General features: G+C 54.4%; 4 protein-coding genes across 4 annotated transcripts; 2 read left to right on the plus strand and 2 right to left on the minus strand.

Moving 5' to 3' along the window:
• The first annotated feature begins 1031 nt into the window (after window positions 1-1031).
• On the plus strand, window positions 1032-5102 carry HER10_EVM0005711 (FAD binding domain-containing protein). The gene has a single exon (XM_035475316.1). It carries the CDS (start codon window positions 1537-1539, stop codon window positions 5005-5007), a length of 3471 nt encoding a protein of 1156 aa, XP_035329378.1. The 5' UTR covers window positions 1032-1536; the 3' UTR covers window positions 5008-5102.
• A 664-nt stretch (window positions 5103-5766) lies between these two features.
• On the minus strand, window positions 5767-8193 carry HER10_EVM0003775 (glucose oxidase; the record flags this gene model as incomplete). The annotated part of the gene is made up of 7 exons (XM_035473439.1): window positions 5767-5796; window positions 5875-6554; window positions 6629-6724; window positions 6781-7254; window positions 7349-7475; window positions 7556-7765; window positions 7939-8193. 7 exons carry the CDS (start codon window positions 8191-8193, stop codon window positions 5767-5769), a joined length of 1872 nt encoding a protein of 623 aa, XP_035329134.1.
• A 3436-nt stretch (window positions 8194-11629) lies between these two features.
• HER10_EVM0009166 (uncharacterized protein) lies at window positions 11630-13110 on the minus strand (the record flags this gene model as incomplete). Its single annotated transcript, XM_035478665.1, has 2 exons — window positions 12855-13110; window positions 11630-12795 (listed from the first exon to the last, which is right to left on the minus strand). The coding sequence occupies exons 1-2, from the start codon at window positions 12865-12867 to the stop codon at window positions 11630-11632; spliced, it is 1179 nt and encodes a 392-aa protein (XP_035329821.1). The 5' UTR covers window positions 12868-13110.
• Window positions 13111-15575: 2465 nt separating this feature from the next.
• On the plus strand, window positions 15576-18342 carry HER10_EVM0000801 (adenosine/AMP deaminase). The gene is made up of 3 exons (XM_035470569.1): window positions 15576-17479; window positions 17533-17929; window positions 17995-18342. Exons 1-3 carry the CDS (start codon window positions 16195-16197, stop codon window positions 18209-18211), a joined length of 1899 nt encoding a protein of 632 aa, XP_035328795.1. The 5' UTR covers window positions 15576-16194; the 3' UTR covers window positions 18212-18342.
• Window positions 18343-18997: the final 655 nt, after the last annotated feature.

Below are 18997 nucleotides of genomic sequence, written 5' to 3' on the forward strand. Positions count from 1 at the left end.
GCCATTGAAGAGAAGCATCAAACATGACGAGATGCCTTTTACAATTTGAGTCTCAAATCCCTATGCCTCTATTTGTTTGATTACTTTGCTGAATAGCATTGGTGTGCTGTGCACATTGCTTGTCAAGAGAGATCAAACTGGTTGATAATTACATACGACGCGCAGAAGCAAAGACTCCATACGAAGCCCAGGCCAATCTCCTTCACCCATACAAATGATATCTGGTCAAGTCAAAGATGAAATTCACTCGAGACATAGGTGTATCACGCAACTTCAACAGATATATCTTTGAAGACATGGTTTGGGTAATTTGAGAATTCGATGGAGTCCTTGTTCTCCCTCTGAAAAGGACGGACAGCAGTTGAAGTGGAGACTGTCCGAAAACGGCAAACAGAAGTGGTCATGGAACGACAGGTATAAGATTCCAACGACAGAGCAGCTGAGCAGAGTTGGGGCCAGTCAAATTCTCAATTTCCATCCATTCACCTTATTTAGAGTCATTATAAGGATGGCATAGTAGTCTGCGTTAAAAGAAAGTGCTAGACGGCGACTGAGCATTGAGTGCGGGAGTACGTGAGTATCAGTATGGGGTGTAGTTGAATGGTGACGACGGAGAGCGGAAGCCGATGCCGTGACCGAGCGGATACCGCATCCCCCGATTGCCGGACAGGCCGACCGACAGCCTTGAATCAATGACACGGGCAGTGAAAGCATGAGGAGTGCCCGCCACCGATGAATGTAAAATGGTCAGAATCTGGGGCGAAAGAGGCTTGCATTTCCGGATGGTCGAGCACGCAATTCTGAGCCCAGACCAAAAGATTGCGGATTTGGTAAGCGGGAGGTGCCCTGGGTGCACCGGTAAGCCCAGGGAACGTGGAGGGAAGGGACGTCGAGTGGATCGGAAATGGTGCAATGTGGGGCCGTTGCAGATGGGTCCCGGTCGCTCATTGGCGCGCGATGGCGCAATTGTCCCCTAGTCGCAATTCTCCAAGCTTCAACAATTTCCAAACGCCGAGTTTCGCACGCGAACAAGCAGCAGCAGCAGCAGCCAGCAAGAACCAGACAGCAGGATGCCTGACAAATGCCCGTCTCTTATTGCCTGCTGCAATGGAGTCAATGGAGTGCGCTTCTCGGTTCCCGGTGCTAGCTAGCTAACCGTGCTGGAAAGGTGAGTGCCGGCTAAAGGGTCTCCTTTGCCGGTCCTGCTCTCACTTTTTTTTTTATACGCTCGGAACCTGTTCGGAGTCTTCTTAGACGAGGACCTCTCTTGAACTTCTTTCTCCCTTCCCTTTTTTACCTCTCCTCACTTACAAACCTCAAGGTCCTCCTAGAACGAAGAAGCTCATCTCTCGTTCAGGTTGACGCAAGTGACTTGTACAACTTGCTCTTGAGTGTCCCAATTGTCTCTCAGCAGCAACCATTCTCTTGCGAGTGGTGAGGCTCTGTTTTCTGGTCCTCCGTGTATTTTGGACCATCTTTAATCACATATTCTTTGCTGTACTTATTCCCAATTCGTCCTCTCCAAAGCCTCCCAAGATGCAGTTCAAGCAGCAAGAGAGCACCGGCTCTGCGGTCGCCGTTGACGCAAAGTCGTCGCCCTCGTCCGCCCCTCAGAAGAAGGTCTCTTCCACCCTTCCCTTTGGCCAGCCCGTGGCCCTCTCCTCCATCTCCGGTCCTACCTACGTGACGGCCCAGCTCCTCGTCCAGCAGGTCGCCTTCCTGCTCTCCGACAAGATCTTCTCCTACTCCGCTCCCACCTTTGACCTCGATGTCGCCGCAAAGGCCTGGGCCGAGGCCAAGGAGCGCAACATCCACGGCGAGACCACCGACCTCATCCAGCTCCAGACCAGGACCGGCGCCGGCGCCCTCGCCCTCGGCTACATCTTCAGCCCCGACTTTGATCTGGCCAAGAGACACCTCCCCCAGACCCTGCTCGCCCCTACGCTGAGCTTGAAGAACCTCCGCGGCGCATTGGACCAGCTGAGCCTGTTGTACGGTGTCGCCTCCCCCTTCGTCGCCCACGTCGCGGCTCTCGACTACGATGCCGCGAACGGCCTCGTCTCCGACTACGACACTGCCCTGCGCACCGCTGAGGACCTTGGCCTCGGCTTGGTTGCCAGCTCCAGCGCCTACGAGACCCAGCACATGGCCCTCTTCGCCACTCTTATGGCCGCTCTGATGCCTACGCTGCACATCTACGATGGTGTTCGACTCGCCCGCGAGACCTCCCGCGTCGTTGACGCCCTCAGCCAGAGCGGCATTGCCGACCTCTACAACAACATCACCTCCGAGTCCACTGGTGTCTCCGAGAGGGCCGCCATCTCTTCCAAGGTCGCCGGCCTGTTGGACGTCTTCAACAAGCACCTCGACCCCACCGAGGACCACGAGAGCCAGCACACCGCGCTCCTGGCCACTCTCATGACCGCCCTCACCCCCAACCTGGGAGTCGAGGACGGCGTCAAGCTTGCCAAGCAGACCCTCAAGGCCTCGGACGCTCTCAACAAGAAGGGCGTCGCCGAGACCTACAAGAAGATCTCCAGCGAGGTCCAGTCCCTGAACAAGAGACTCGACGACGCCGGCAAGGTCGTTGAGCTCCTCAGACTCTTCAACAACGAGCTCGGCACCGCCTACAACCTGTTCGAGTACCACGGACACGACCAGGCCGAGGCCGTCCTCGTCGTCTTTGGGAGCGCCGAGACCCAGCTCGCCAAGCAGGTCGTCACCCGCCTCGCCGCCGACGGCGCAAAGGTCGGCGCCATCAACGTCCGCGTCTACCGCCCCTTTGTCGAGGAGGCCTTCCTCGCCAGCATCCCCGCCTCCGCCAGGTCCATCTCCGTCCTGGGCCAGGTCAAGGACGAGCTCTCCGTCAACGACGCCTCCTTGCAGTCTGCCCTCTACACCGACGTTTTGACCTCCGTCTCCTTCTCTGGAAAGTGGCGCCAGGACCCCACCGTCTCCGACGTCAAGTACTCCGCCTCGGAGGCCCTGACGCCCCAGACTGTCGCCGACATCTTTGGCAAGCTCCTCAGCGCCGAGGCCGAGTCCAAGCCCTTCCCCGCCTTGGTCCAGGCGCACCAGTACACCTTCTGGGACGTTGACAACTCTGTCGCCGTCGATTCCCCGGCGGTCGTCAGCAACTTGCTCTCCCGCGAGTCTACCAGCAACGTCTACGTCCACGAGTCTTTCGACAACCTGCTCCAGGGCGGTATCGTCCGCACCGACATTCGCAGCTCCAAGAAGGCCATTGAGGCGCCCTACGCTGTCGAGGAGGCCGATGTCGTTGCCGTTGGCGAGGAGAAGCTCCTCAAGGACCTCGACATTATCAAGAGCGTCAAGGCCGGTGGCAAGCTTCTCCTGAACCTCCCCAGCTTCAAGGAGGAGGACATCGAGAAGCGCCTCTCCCCTGTCGTGCGCAAGCAGATTCAGGACAAGTCCATCGAGCTCTACATCCTGGATGCCTCCGTCTTTGCCGAGAAGGAGTCACAGGCTGTCAAGATTCTCTTGGAGTTTGCCTTCCTCCAGATCGCCCGCTCCGACATCACCGCCGAGGAGGTCGCCAAGATTGCCCTCCCTGAGGGCTTCTCCAGCACCCTCGCCGAGACCCAGGAGGCCCTCGGCCAGGCCCTGCGCAAGGTCGAGTCTCAGTCCGCCTGGGCCGAGCTCCCCGAGGACGTCGTCGTCAGCCCCCTGCCCGCCACCATCAAGCCCAACAGCTTTGTCGGCTTCGACAAGGAGGAGGTCGAGGAGACCTCGCAGCTTGTCGACTGGCAGGCCGCGGCCAAGGGTCTCGCCTTCAAGGAGGCCTACGGCACCGAGAGCGCCCTGCGCCCGGAGCTGCCCGTCAAGACCCACACCATCACCGTCAAGGAGAACCGCCGCCTCACCCCCGGCAACTACGACCGCAACATCTTCCACATCGAGTTCGACCTCGGCGACTCTGGTCTCACCTACGACATTGGCGAGGCCCTCGGCATCCACGCCGAGAACGACCACGAGGAGGTCAGCGCCTTCATCAAGTGGTACGGCCTCGACCCGGAGGCTCTCGTCCAGGTGCCCGCCCGCGAGGACAACGCCGCCTTCGAGACCCGCACCGTCTACCAGTCCCTCAAGCAGAACATTGACGTCCTCGGCAAGCCCCCCAAGCGCTTCTACGAGGCCCTGTCCGAGTTCGCCGCCGACGAGCGCGAAAAGGCCGTCCTCGCCAGTCTCGGCGGTGCCGAGGGCGCCGCCGACTTCAAGAAGCGCTCCGAGGTCGACTTCGTCACCTACGTCGACATCCTCCAGGAGTTCCCTTCGGCCCGCCCATCCTTCCACGACCTCGTCCGCATCATCGCCCCGCTCAAGCGCCGCGAGTACTCCATCGCCTCCGCCCAGGCCGTGACCCCGACCTCGGTCGCCCTCATGATCGTCGTCGTCGACTGGGTCGACCCCCTCGGCCGCAACCGCTTCGGCCACGCCACCCGCTACCTCTCCGCCCTCCCCGTCGGCGCCACCGTCGTCGCCTCCGTCAAGCCCTCCGTCATGAAGCTCCCGACCTCCTCCAAGGCGCCCCTCATCATGGCCGGCCTCGGCACGGGTCTGGCCCCCTTCCGCGCCTTTGTCCAGTACCGCGCCCTGCAAAAGGCCCGCGGCGAGGAGATCGGCTCCATCCTGCTGTACCTCGGCTCCCGCCACCAGCGCGAGGAGTACCTGTACGGCGAGGAGTGGGAGGCCTACGTCGACGCCGGCGTCATCACGCACCTCGGCGCCGCCTTCTCGCGCGACCAGCCGCGCAAGATCTACATCCAGGACCGCATGCGCGAGTCCATGCGCGACGTCGTGCAGTCGTACATCCGCGACGAGGGCAGCTTCTACCTGTGCGGTCCCACGTGGCCTGTGCCTGATGTGACGGACGTGCTGATGGAGGCCATCAACGTCGAGGCCAAGATGAGCGGCAAGAAGGTCAACGCCCGCAACGAGATTGAGAAGCTCAAGGAGGATGGCCGCTACGTCCTCGAGGTGTACTAGTTTCTTTGCGTCCTGTGTACTAGACATCTTTTTGACATGTTTCTTTGTATATAACAGGGTTACGGTCCTATCGAAAAGTTTCCTTGTTACTAGCCAGCTTTCTGGATTGAGCAATTGAATTGTCGAATAAGCATCAAACATTTGCTACACTTCATGCTATGTGACTTTGTCCTATTGTGAATGTCGGAAGGATCAGCACACTTGATTCACCCAGTCAACAGCGGAAGAGACCTTCAATGGAATGATCTCAGCCTTTGGAACCTCGAGACACCATCTCCCAATCTTTGTATCTCTAAGGTACCCTATCAAGTGACTGACACAATCATCTGCCGCTCAGTATGCCCAGTACGATGGATACTAAATAGTATATAAAGTAGGCGTCACGATCGAGCGGATCGCGGTCAGAAGCCAAACAGCCAAGTGCGTGTTGGCGCGCGGCGCGGATAGACGGCAGTGGCGGCGGAAGAGAGCTGCGTTATTGAGATATGGCCGGCTCTTGGCCTGTACCGAGTGCTGTTGCTCCAACTCATCGATGACCTGTTCGCTGGTAGTAACTTTTCTCCTTTGCTCTCTACTTATTCGGTTGGTGATACACCTCGGGTATCTTGGCAATGGGATGATGAGAAGCATAGCAGTGATGAGACAGCACGGCAACGTATCTGTATATATTGGCCGGTGTACCAAGGCACTCCGCCACTGAGTTACTTGCCAATAGTAACAATGCACGCTTGCAGACCCGGTCATACTCCGATCAAAGCCTCACGCCCGGGCTTTAATCAAATCAGCAGCCTGAACAACATCGTCAGTATACCTCTCCTTCTTTTTACTTCTACACCTCTGCTGATTATCATCATCGTCAAGACTCACCTTCTCAGCAACAGCATACACAGTCTGCTGCGTATACGCCCCCGGCAAATCAGGCATCACACTCGCATCGACAACACTCAACCCCCGGACCCCATACACCTCCAACCCCTCATCAACAACCCCTCCCAACGCCCTCGGCATCATAGCCGCCGTCCCGACGGGGTGAAACGTCGTCGGGCTAACCATCCGCCTCACAGCCTCGCCCAGCGCCTCGTCACTCGTAACATTCGCCCCCGGAACCGTCTCCACGGGCGCGTAGCGCGCCAGCGTCGCGGACTCGAGAAAGTACCGCCGCGTGAAGCGGATGAACTCGATTTGCACGGCGAGGTCGGTGGGATTGCTCAGCGCGCGGTAGTCTACGATGGGCTCCGCGAAGAAGGGGTCGCTGGTGTTGAGGGAGATTGTGCCGCGCGAGAGCGGGTGGAGGAGGACGAAGTTGCTTTCTGTGGGGCTGCCGCGGAGGAAGAAGTTGTAGAAGGCGGCGCCGGGGGAGCGGAGGGCTGCTGCGAGGCGGGTTTGTTGGGCTGCGTAGCCTGCTATTACGGTTGGGTGTGTGTCGGGGGGCAGGTGGGCTGAGGGGGGTTGGGATTCGTAGGCGGATGTGATGGCCTCGAAGGAGGGGGTTATTACTGGGAAGGGGAGGAAGGTTGCTACGTTTCCAGCGCCTATGGTTAGTGGTCCTGAGGGGAGTGTTAGTGAGTGCTTCTTGATGTTTTGTTTTGGGATGGATGAGTTTGGGTGGGGGAGTTCGTACCGGTCCGGTTGGCTTCGAACTCTGCTTTGGCTTCGTCGATGAAGGTCTGGTTGTTGACGAGGTCGGTCATATCTGGGTGGACGTCGAAGTTGGTGACTATCACAACATCAGCACAGCCACCTTCACTCGAAAGGCATGCTATCGAAGCTCACAGGTAAAGGTAGCCCCGGCACCAACAGGATGGTCCTGGAAATTCTGTCCCACGCCGGGCAAGTCGACGACAACCTCGATACCCGCGGCCTCGAGAAGTGCTCTCCCGCCTACGCCGCTGCGCTGCAGAATCTGCGGCGTGTGAATGGATCCCGTGGCGAGGATGACCTCCTTCCTGGCCTTTACGATCCGCGCGCCATTGAAGGTGGCGGAGTTTGCCTCGACGTAGGAGACACCGATGGCGGTCCGGGTCTCGACTTTGCTGTCGCCATCAAAGAGAACCTTGAGTACCTTGTGCCCGGTAATAGTCTCGTAGTTATCCCGCGCGGCCTCGATGCCGTCCCAGTGGCCTCGTCTGGCCATGGATCGCGTCACTGTGGCGGGGTCGAAGGAGGTTGGGTACCAGAAGACGCCTGGGTCGCCGGCGCCCGAGTCGACGGGGAAGTCGACGCCTTGAATCTCTTTGAAGGCTTCTACTTCGGTCTCTGTTGTTGTGGGTGTGCTTTTGGTTAGCATGGTGTCACACGCTGTACTCAGCGGGCGATATGAAAGGGAGTGGTAGATGGGTACTCAGCATAGGCCAGTGGAAGGTCGGAAACGAAGCGTGGATGCCGGAGGAGTTGCCCCAGAAACCCGCGTCATACTTGATGTCGAACTGCTCGGTCAGCTCAGGGGTAGGAGGGTGGAAGTTCCACGCCTACGGTCACATTACTTCATCAGTCACAGTCATTTGGGAGAGAGAACGGCAAACAGAACTTCAGACGATCGGATTCTCACCTTTTTGAAGTAAGGCAGCAGGCCATCCCAACTCCACTCCGATTCATTGCCAAAGTAGGACCCCCATCTGTCGTAGTCCTCCTTCTGGCCGCGGTGGACTTGCATGGCGTTGACGCCCGTCGAGCCACCGAGCATGACGCCGCCAATGACGTTGATCTTGCGGCCGTTGAGGCCCTCTTGGGGTACGGAGGAGAAGTTGAAAGTATGGGACTGGTTGCGCCAGGATAGGAGGCCCGTTGTGACGGTGTTGACCTGAGATGAGTTGTCTTTGCTGCAGTGTTAGCTCACGCTTTGCTCTCTGGGGTCATACGTATACCATATGTGGCTGCAACTAACCGAATAAACCAAGCTCAATCACCAGCACGGTATCTTGCGAAAGTCACAGAATCAGTATAGGGCGGTGCTTTCTCTTCTTCTGAAACGAACTTACGCTCGCCGCTTTCGGTCAATCGATCAGCGACTGTCAGGCCGGAGGTGCCTCCTCCAACGATAACGTAGTCGTACTCTGCCTTGACGTCACAAGCTATAGGGAGGATTCTCGAGTGAGCGATGGACCGGGGGATACTTGATGAGATAACACCCGGGATATTCGCCAACAAGAAGCCCAACGCGGCCATAAAGACCGGGATTTTGGTCATTTTGGCTGGCTCCTTTTAGTTCAACAGTATCTAAGCATGAGAAAGGAATTGAGGAAATGTTTACGAAGCTGCTATGGGTCCAAGATTTTCTCTCTTATATAGTCCCGCTCGAGGGGCCTTTGCCTGCACAGGGAGAAGGCGATGCGAGAGGGCCATGCGAGGTGATCTTGGCTTGTTTGTCGCCCATGATGACTTCTGCTACTCTTCACCCCATCAGCGATGCCAATTCGCGTACGAAAAGACTATAAGTGGTATTGTTGTGCGATCCTGCTTTAGGAGGGCGCCCACGTTGCAGCGCATCATGTCCTGCAGCCATCGTCGAGAGCCTTACTCACACAGCCTTGGCTCTATTGTGTCCGGCTTCAGATCATGCCAAGTTGACAAAACCTCTTCCAACTAAGCTTGACAATGATTATTCCAAGAGTCTACCAGCTCTTCTCATAATCTATCACAGAACCCGAAGACAGCCAACTCACGGCCCGGCTTGGATTTTTACATCTCTCAGACGGACTTTGTCTTGAGGAAGGAAAAGACACCGGCGAGGGACTCAAGTTGTTGTTTGCCATCTGCAGCTAGCCTCATCACAGTCGTTACCCCTCACCTCGACACCTCTCTAGTTAATAGAATTTCTTCTCTCGCATGAGAAGCCGCATTTTCCACGTACGCGAAAGCACGGGAAGGCACCGCCCAGGCTGTCGGGTAAAGTCGAGGCGTGCCCGAATAGAACGGTCCAGCCGAGGGACGGATCTCACATTTTGACAGAGACAGGCTCGGGTTTCAATTCCTCTGGAGCGAGAACATATGCGAGGTTGCGTGCAGAGGCTGCGCCGCTGGTAAGCATCGGGTCACGCCATACATTTTCTTTCGTCTTTCCGGGGCGGGGAAGCTGACCGAAGCGATGCGGGCGCCTGGAGCCCTCCCGGCTGTCTTTTCGTTTCCTTCTTACGTTCTGACTGGTAGAAGCTGTTCACCCTTGTCACTCGCCTAGCCCAACCGTCAAGTCGGAGTTATGAAGTCAGGAATTATTGAGAAATTGCGTATGCTGCGTCGTCTTTTGACAATAATTGATGAAGAATTTGGCAAATCTCACAGTCAATTCACATAGAGAAATGATCTGAATGTATAGATTCGGGACCTACAACATACAGTTCTGAGGTTCACTTTCACTAGGCTCTCGTCTAAACTGCTATGTATACTTGGAGTAGGACGCCAAGTATCACGCTCATTTAAGGCTTGCTGCATACGCAAGAAAGAAAGCGCCACGAGCATGGCCAACAACAATAGAATCCCTTCTATAACTAAATGATACTATCTAAGAGTGCTAGTATGAGCGACTTAGCAAGAGGTACGAAATATTCCACAGGAACTGTTCCTCGCGTCTAGGGCAAAGGCACCCAGGACTCGACTGACGGGAAGACAGTGAGCTCCACATACCACAATGAGGAGACATGGAAGATGCTACTTAACGTTTCTGAACAACTTTAAGAACACGTCAAAAGAAGATATGCTGCCGTATAAAGCTTTGAGAGAATGAACCTACAACATCTTCCTCGACGTCTGTCCATGAGACTTCCTGAGAACCCTTTGTACAGCCAAAGGTGATGAACGTCTAGAATTATCCACGAAACGAATGTTAGTAAGTCTTTGAATCAAGGCTGAATGATATGGTGGGTGCTTACCGCCTCGCTCCTTCTCAACCTCTACGTGCCCTCCTTTCTGACCTGCCTCTGGTACATAAGGAGTCTAATCATCCGTCTCTGTCACCAGCACCCATCCAGCCAATTGGCCGGGTGGTTTATACTCTGACGCAGAGAAGCCAAAAGAAATACTCCAATGAAGCCGTGCTGGTTCGAGGGGCGCGCTGTTCGAGTCCGGACAGGGGCGTGAATTCTAGCGTAAGTGATCACCAGCCCTTTCCTTCCTTTCCTTTTTGACTCTTTTTTTCAGTTTCGTAAGTGATGAGTTCGATAATTTCGCAATGGAGAAATCAATAGTTCATCCTCTGATCTTCCACAGCTTTCATGTTAGGTGAGATGAACTGGAAAAATCGAGGAGCCGACAAAAGTTCCAAGTTGGTTGGTCATCTGTAGATTCCATCGAGATGCTAGCTGACGGCTGAAAATGCAATTCTTTCTTGATTCTCACTGTGAACCGCCCTGAAAAATCATGGTTTAGTCAATTTCAAAGACGAAGGGGAGAAATATCAAGAAAAAGAGTGAAGCTAACCTTGACCTTCTCCCCAGCCTACTGTGATATCATGGGACACTTCCAACCTCGAAACCCCACCTCGATGGCGATATCGACCACACCACTATCAAGTCAGCAAATTATCTCTACAGCAAATCGAATACACTACAATACGTTTCATTAATATCACTAGAGCTAACTTCTGCCTGGACCGAAGTGGAACTGAATCTAGTCGAGTCGACAACTCCACAGGGCAGTGGCTGTGCAACCACCCAAGCCCCTTTTCCCAGAAGTTCGCTCGCCCCCCTTTTCCCTGGGTAAAGAAAGGACCACCATTGCCAAAATCACATCGTATTAGCGTTGGTATGAATCTTTGATAACCATGGAACTTTTCGGTTTTGCTTCGAGGATGGTATGTTCTTGTTCGAGATGGGGAAAATCCAGGGGAAAATACATGTTCCTTTGCGGCGAGGTATAGGCAATAGTCTGCCTTGCTCAATGCCCTGAACAACCATACGTTGCAGAATCCACTACTATCCAGGTTGAGTAGTTTGGGGTACGAGATCGGTCCGAGCAGGGGGACCCTTCTGAAGTTTTGCGAGATTCCGCTGCGATGGAAGTTCGCCTTGGTGGAAAGCCTCGCGGGTGAGATTGGTGTTATGATCCCCCGCTGACCTCTTACACGAGATCAAAGGTAGCCCGGTAGGAACTACTGCTTCGCCGGGCGGGACGTGAAATATGACCATACATATCGATGAGACGTGAGTGTGAATCGTTGATACGAGGTGGGTTTCCAAGCTTTACGCTGGACCCATCTCACAGACCCTCGGCAGTTCAAAACACCGTACCAAGTGTTCCTACTCGACCTAGAGGCGGTGTAAGTTAGCTTCATGACTAGCAAACCTCCATGAACTATCTCATCATCACGAAAGGGGGGAAAACACTGCCATCAAAGTGGCCTGGCCTAGAGTACCAAAAGAACATAATGTTGTTACTATCTGATAGAAATGCATATGGTACCTCAGGAGTCTTGACGCCGTCGGCCTCATGCGGCTTGTGGGCTGCTCATCCCGGGGGTATAACGAGCAGGAGAACAAATTTACACTAAAGAAGTAGAAAAACTGTTTCTGCGAGGAGGAATTCATGTACAATATCTTTGAAAAAATGTACAACTTTTGAAAGTACTGTGAAAGTTCCTGGAGCAGAGACTAAGCCCCTGTCCCTGGTCCCAAAGCAACATCACCCTCTTTTACTGCACAGTGAATCCGGCGTCGATGGGATACGTGGCATACGACCAAGGGATAGCGCGCTGGAGGAGCTGGTAGTCGAAGCCGTCGCCTCCGCCGCTGACGTACAGGAACTTTGTAAAGGCGGACGAGGCGGTGTAGGTGAAGGCAACGTTGGCCGGGACGAAGACGACGTCGCCCTGGATCAGCGTGACGGCGTCGTACCCCTCGACGGCGACCTCGAGGCTGCCCTCCTCGAGCTGGAAGGCCAGGGGCTGGCCGAGGTTCGCCTTGGTGGCGGTCTGGTTGGAGAGCAGGGGGCTCAGGGTGACGGTGCCCATGGTGAAGTTGCTGGCCGTCTGGTTGGCCGTCGCGAAGGGGGCGACGAGGTGGTAGACGCCGCCGTCGGCGTTGAGGTACTTTGGTCCGCGGTTCTTTGCGACAAAGTTGGGGGTGACGGCGTCGGGCGCGAGGGTGTTGGCGGCCGTGTGCCAGGTGTTCGCGCCGCCGGCGCTGCCGTTGACGAGGTCGCGGCGGGGGTTGAAGTCGAGCTGGGCGTAGACGTCAAAGGCCTCGAGGGCGGAGATGAGGGCCGGGTCGGAGCCGGAGGAGGAGCCGTTGGAGGCGGCGGGGACGAACTCGGAGCCCGTGGGGGAGACGAAATCCGAGTTTGCGATGGCGATGAAGAGCTCCTCGAAGCCGCCGGGCTGGATGACGCCGGTGAGCTGGGTGTCCGGGTCGGTGATCTGGAAGGTGTGGACCGTGTTGTGGGGCACGGCGCCGTAGTCGCCCGGGGTGAGGACGCGGGCCTGCTCGCCGGAGCTGTTGGTCTTTGCCCAGAGCTGGATCTGGCCCTTTGTGCAGTAGAAGTTCTCGTAGTGGGCCTTGTGGATGTGGGGGAGGACGCCCAGGTCGGACGAGTCCGGGGCGTTGGTCTGCATCAGGGTGAAGGCGCCGGCGGAGGAGTTGCCCGTGACGGAGAAGCGGTAGACCTGCTCGCCGACGGCGACGGCGCGGCCGGAACCCTTGCGGAGGGCGTAGGGCTGGGACGTCTCGGGGGCCTGGTCGAGGATGAGGCTCTTGCCGGTGCTGTTGGCCTGCTGCTTGAAGGAGTGACCCTGAGGAGCCGCCGCCACGAGGGGGAGGCCGGCTGCGAGCGTTGAGAATCTCATGTTGGCGAGTTGTTGATCTTGTACAAGTTTGATTAACGGCGAGTTGCAAGACGGCACACAGACAGGATGGACGAACGAGGAAGAAACATAATCACGTCAGGGGAAACATCGGGAACTTATAGCAGCATCAGAGCAGACGAACCAACGTTACGGCCGGGCATGAAGATCTTCGCTCGGTGTCCGAGCCGTTGCCCCCTTAGGAAGACCCCATCGCGGGATTTTCACCCAGTGTAACCCTTGCCGCATGTCATTGCTTGTTCCTGATCTGAACAGGGACACCGAGCTTCCAGGTCGAGCTACATGCTCCGCTTGTCCGCTGACTAACATGTTTCTTGTGGTGTTAACGTGGAAACGGCCTTCTTCTTCGATCTAGAATGGCTCCATCTCGAACCCATTCGACCCGCTGTTCATCCCATTTGAAGAAACAAGCGCCAGGGATCGCGGGTATCTTGCATGCATGACGCAAACCAGGGCGAAGATGAGCTGAAGATAGCATCGACAAATGGAAGCTCCGAAGGAGAGACCGAATGGAACCGGGCACTATAACGGAGGTGGCATGTGGGTTGGCGTACGTATGTATCCCGATGATTAGAAGGAGGTGTATTCCACTCGAGTATGGGTCTCAGATGGCATTTGACGTACATCTGGGCGGAAATCCCGAAGTTCCCTGTCAATGGCTAGATGCGAAGCCCCTTGTCCACTTTGACCGATTTGACTCCACCCGGGAATTCCGGACTTGAGAAGCTTCACACGTCGTATTATAGGGGAGTAGCGAAGGAGTAAGGTTATTGAAGTTGCGCAGCTCGGTCAAATTGTGGTGCCGTTAGCCGATAGTCCGGTTCTCGTATTGTTAAACAGGAGCAGGTTTTGGATAATGGGAAATAGGAAGTTTTCTCTGTGTCCGAGCAACCCGCTGGCGTCAACACGGCCAAGTACACTTCGTTTCATGACCTTCCCGTTGAGGGTGTTGATTCAAGGCGTCTTCGTCACTATTCAATACAATGACAGCTTGAGACCGTTTTCCAAGACCTTCTCCGATGTATGGTGGCGTAGTTTGGGACGTTGGGTTACCTGTAACGACACTTCGTCTCAGGCTAGGCCAGGAAATAGGAAACCGAAAAAGGCATCTCACATACAGACTTCTGCGGTCAGATCCTAAGCAAGATACAGTCATGAGCATTTCCTTGTCGCTCATGTTCATCAGCAACCACTCGTGATGTTCAGTGGCCGTTTGCGGTTGAGCGTGGCAGTGTTCCGAGGAGGCTATACGCCCGCCTTCGGTACCAAATCGTTGCCACTCTTCGTTTTCGAGGTGTGAAGTCGGCCATCACTTGACGACTCACTTCCAAGACTAAACACTGGATAGTGATCTAAGCCACAAGGAAATTGTATAAGGAAGATCGCTCGATGCTGACCCATCTTGGGTGTCCTCGAGGCCAGTCTCACCCGGCCACTGACAAGGGTGTAAGCTAGTTACCGGCGTGACGCAGAATCGCCCTTTTACCGGGCGGCGTAGTATAACGAGGGAACACTTCAAAAGAAAGGCAGGTGGCCTCGCAGGATTTCCAACGTGAAGACCTTGAGGCTCAAACTACGGGTGGAGTGATCAAGGGTAGGCGCTTGTTGGTGTAAGCCACCGCTGCCGGGGGGTAAAGGCGGCGGGTAAGGTAAGATGAGGCCGTGAGGGTGACCGTTGTCGGGGCCTCCGAATCTGGCCGGATCATACTCCGTACCTGGTGGTATGCTGTCCGTAGATGGACGAAGGTCTGCTCCGTACTAGCGGGAGCCAACGATGAAGCGCCATACAGCCTTGCTGCCTTGAAATAAAGTTGGCGCGGTCCAAAGGGGATTAATCGTTGTCATACCCCAACAGGGGTGCTGGGCATGTGTTGAAGATTCCGATTCTCTGGGATAGTGGGAATGGCTCGTGCGCCGAGCAGGTTCCGTATCGGGGCGTTTGCAGATCTACAACGGTGTGGCTGCCATGTGAGAATGGCCCCTTGCGATTATGGACTTCTGGAAGGAGTCGCGTGAGGTGTGGGCGTGACAGCCTCGTGTCTGAGATATCAAGATTGCGGGTTGTTCAATGTTGACGATGTTGACCAAGTACCTACGATTCCTCGGGTAAGCTGGTAGCTCGAGTGAGGAAGAGGCCCCGAACACCGTATTCGCTTAGGGGTCAGGCAAGTTGGCTTTGTTGAAATGGTATAATGGTGAAAATGATTCATCCGTTAAGGGATGACCCTAGAAGAGGTGAAAGATGACGGGAAGCATTCCCAAAATGCCTGTTCGCAGCAATGGGCAAATGCTTTGTTGGTTCAGGTAAGTGGCACGTGAGACAAGGCATTTAGAAATCCCGTGAGCTCCAACAACTGTACCTGACCGGAAAGTTGAAACAGCCAACTGGAAGCCCCCGCCTGCCAAACGAAACTGTCAGAGAGAAGGGAAAAAAGGATTGGCCAAACAACGAAAGTCTGGTCCTGCCGTCTCCCAATAGCCCCAAGTGAAATGGGTAAGAGCAGGCGAAAGAAAGATGGGAATCGGGAGGCAGCTTCTTCGCTGAGGTAGAAACTAAGGTAGAAAGCCTGCGTGTCAGCCTGTGAAGGGTCCATTCATTGGCCAAGTCGGAAGAAGAACTGCGCATGTGGCTTGGTATCGAGCTAAGCCAAATTGGGTACGACTTTCTTGTCCAGTTTGGAAAGGTACCGTGGGTACCTAGGCAGCTCCCTCCTGCCCCTCATTCTACCCTTACCTCATGTTCTCCCAGCCCACCTCATTCACACTCATTCCCAGCCCACCTGCCTTTCACCTCCGTCCATCTACCTTGTGCCGCCTCTCTGGGTCGCAGCGTTGCTAGCCTGCCACTGCCTGGTCCAGGATCTAGGCGTAGAGGGGAGCACCGCTTGTTGCTCACCTTTGAATGGTTCCAGCTGAGCTGGAAACCGCCGCATGTCACTTTCCTTACCTCTTCGCACCTTGCTTGACATGAAATCTGCGCTTACCTGAGGCCAAGCATGAGACCTCCAAGCTAAAGGTATAGCCGGGCGCTTGTTGGTACCGCAAACAAACGTACCTTCTTCCTACATTGCTTGTCATCGCACTACCTCACCCAGGGTAGGACATTTTCCACTTCACAAGTTCCCAGGTTCCAATAAAGGACATTGAAAACGGGCCCATGATGATCGCTAGAGCTGCCGAGGAGCTTTGCGCATTCAATTAAATTGACTTTCGTCTCCCTGCGATCGTGGATCTTCGAAACACGGCGATAGAACATCCCGACAAAGCAACACCAACCTGGTCTTCTTGTGTACCTTACCGCCGATTCACTGCCTGGTAGCCACCTTTCTGCCATCCAAACTTTACCCGGAGGGCCACATCACAGAACAACCTCTTTATTCACTTCTGTCAATAGTCTCATGGGCAGCCTGTGCTCAAACATTGAAAAGGACGATGCACCTGGCGAGAAGGATGGTCAGGCTAGTAGGGACATCAATGCGAAGACCATCACACGACTCTCTTCCAAGAGGCTGCGGAAGCTTCGACATCAACGTCATCACGCTCATCACCAAAGACACCAAGCAGACATGGACAAGGCCCAGAATATGATCGAAGCTCACGACGTAGTCATCGATAACATCTTCAAGATGCGGAAAACCGCCCTCGATAAGATCGACGCCAGAAAAATAGATGGACCTGACGAGTACTTCGACCAAAGAAAGGAAATTTTGGACCGCGAGAGTACACTATCCTTTGATTTCAGAGCAAAGACGCTGGCATCAGAGAAGGAGCAGGAAGCCAACGCCATCATTCAGCAACTCAAGGTCGAGGACCATAAGGACGTGTATAAACCGGCTCCAAAACGGCAAGGGTGGGGTGGTCAGGAACATGCGCGGTTTGCTGCTGATCATTTCCTATCCAACGTCGATTTGATCAACAAAACGAGCCTATTCCGAGTTGCCGTCAAGATGCCAAAGGGAGCACACCTTCATATTCATTTCAACGCTTGCTTACAGCCTCATGTGTTGCTGGGCATTGCCGAAACCATGCCCCGCATGTTCATCAAAAGCGATCTGTCGTTGGCGCCGAGCGCGGCAAAGACTAACCTTCACCGTTGTGAAATCCAGTTTTCCATCTTGCCGCTCGATCAGGAAGAGGCAGTTAAGGGAAATCTTTTCAAGCCCGACTATCATCACAAACAGATGATGAAATACTCGGAGTTTATCAAAGAGTTTCCCAAGCATTACAACGGCATGCAGGCCGAGGAGTGGCTCACAAGCAAACTTGTCTTTCACGAAGATGAAGCACATAACGCGCTTCAGACAGTTCAGGGAGCATGGGAGAAGTTCAACGGCCGGACCCGCATGATGAAGGGGCTCTTCAACTATGAGAGCGCCTACCGGAAATACACACGGGGCATTCTTGAAGATTTCGTCCGCGACAACATTCAGTATGCCGAGATTCGGCCTAATTTCATGCAAACTAATCAACTCTGGACTGATGACGGTACGAGGCAAATCAACAATAGGGGTATCATGAAAATCATCATGGAAGAATACGACAGGTTTCAGAAGGAGACCAAAGACTACTTTGGCGGGCTGAAGGTCATCTACTGCACCCCTAGGTCTTTTGATGAAGACACGGTGGAAAATGCACTCAACGAGTGTTTCGAATTCAAGAAGGAATGGCCCCAATGGATCGCTGGTAAGTCCTTGAACGCAGCTATTCTTTGAGCAGACGACTGACTGATAAAACAGGATTTGATCTGGTTGGCGAAGAATCAAAAGGCCACCCTCTGCGATATTTCGTCAAAAAATTTCTCGCCTTCAGGAAGAGATGTGAGGAATCTAAGCCTAAAGTTGATATTCCGTTTCTCTTTCATTGTGGAGAGACGACAGACATTGGCAACGACACGGACGGCAATCTTGTGGATGCGCTCTTGCTCAACTCAAAGCGCATCGGCCACGGATTTGCTCTGGCCAGGCACCCCTATATCATGGAGCACATGAAGAAAAGGGGTATCTGCCTTGAGGTGTGCCCAATCTCTAACGAGGAGCTTGGTCTCACGCCCCGGATTACGGGCCACTCAATGTACAATTTGCTCGCCAACAACGTACACTGCACATTAAACTCAGATAACGGAACGATATTCAGGTATGTCTTTCTCCCGTTTCGCATCAAGCCATAAGGCAGCAAGAAGCTAATCAGAGACCACACAGATCAACTCTTTCACATGACTTCTATCAAGCGATGGTGGGTAAGACAGACATGACTTTGCACGGCTGGCGACAGCTCATTGAGTGGAGTCTAGAGCACTCTTGCATGTCAAAAGATGAGCTCGCGAGCGTGCGCACGGAATGGGAGAAGCGTTGGGATGTATTCTTGGACTGGATCATTGAAGAGTTTAAGGATTTGCCGTTAAAGGTTTCAGAGTAGAGAGCAACCGACATGCCCGGCTTTTCCTTGGTCTGTTCTGGAAATACCATGGGACAGATGCGGGAAAGTTTTTTTTCATTAGAAGATTTAACGATGAATGTATTTATGAAGATCAAAAAAGCACTGCCAGACACGTAATAGAACTGACGAATGAAGGACCAATTCGACGTGACTCGACGTGTGATTTGTGCCTATTGCGTAACTCATACAAAGTTGGGGGCCGCATCGTGGAAGGTAACAGTCTTGGCGTCAGCAGCGACGACGGGCCGTTCCTCTTTCTCTTCCATTATGTATTTTGCCACACAACTTGTTTCTTCCATGCAAAGGTGTGTCCGAGCACTTTACTTGCAAATACTATCTCGGCCGAGTACTCATGTATTGATATCAAACTCACTCTTCAACTCAGATCAGGGCCTGCCAGCCCAGGACTAGGATTTTTAAGGTTAGTTGATAGCGGACCAGCCAACATGATACCCCTCCTTCACTTCCACTCCTCCCCCCTCCCCTCCGCTCAGCCAAGAAATCGACCGCCGCGGAACCCAATTTTCACCAGGACTTCTTCCTCCGCGAAGCCTTGCTCCGGGGCCAGTTCTTCTTTTTGGTCCACCCCCACTCGTTCATCTCATCTCATCTCAATGTCTCTCGTGTCCTACCTCTTACCCCCCTTTCCTTTGATCCTCCCGAACGAGCGAGCTCTTTGAGCCCTTAAAAAGCTGCTGTCAAGGATTGACGGAGGCAATGATGAGATGGATAGGTAACTCAGAGCCCAGGTCCCGTCCCGTCCGG

Source organism: Colletotrichum scovillei (assembly GCF_011075155.1).
Source record: "Colletotrichum scovillei strain TJNH1 chromosome Unknown Contig00009, whole genome shotgun sequence".
Taxonomy (NCBI): Eukaryota; Fungi; Ascomycota; class Sordariomycetes; order Glomerellales; family Glomerellaceae; genus Colletotrichum; species Colletotrichum scovillei.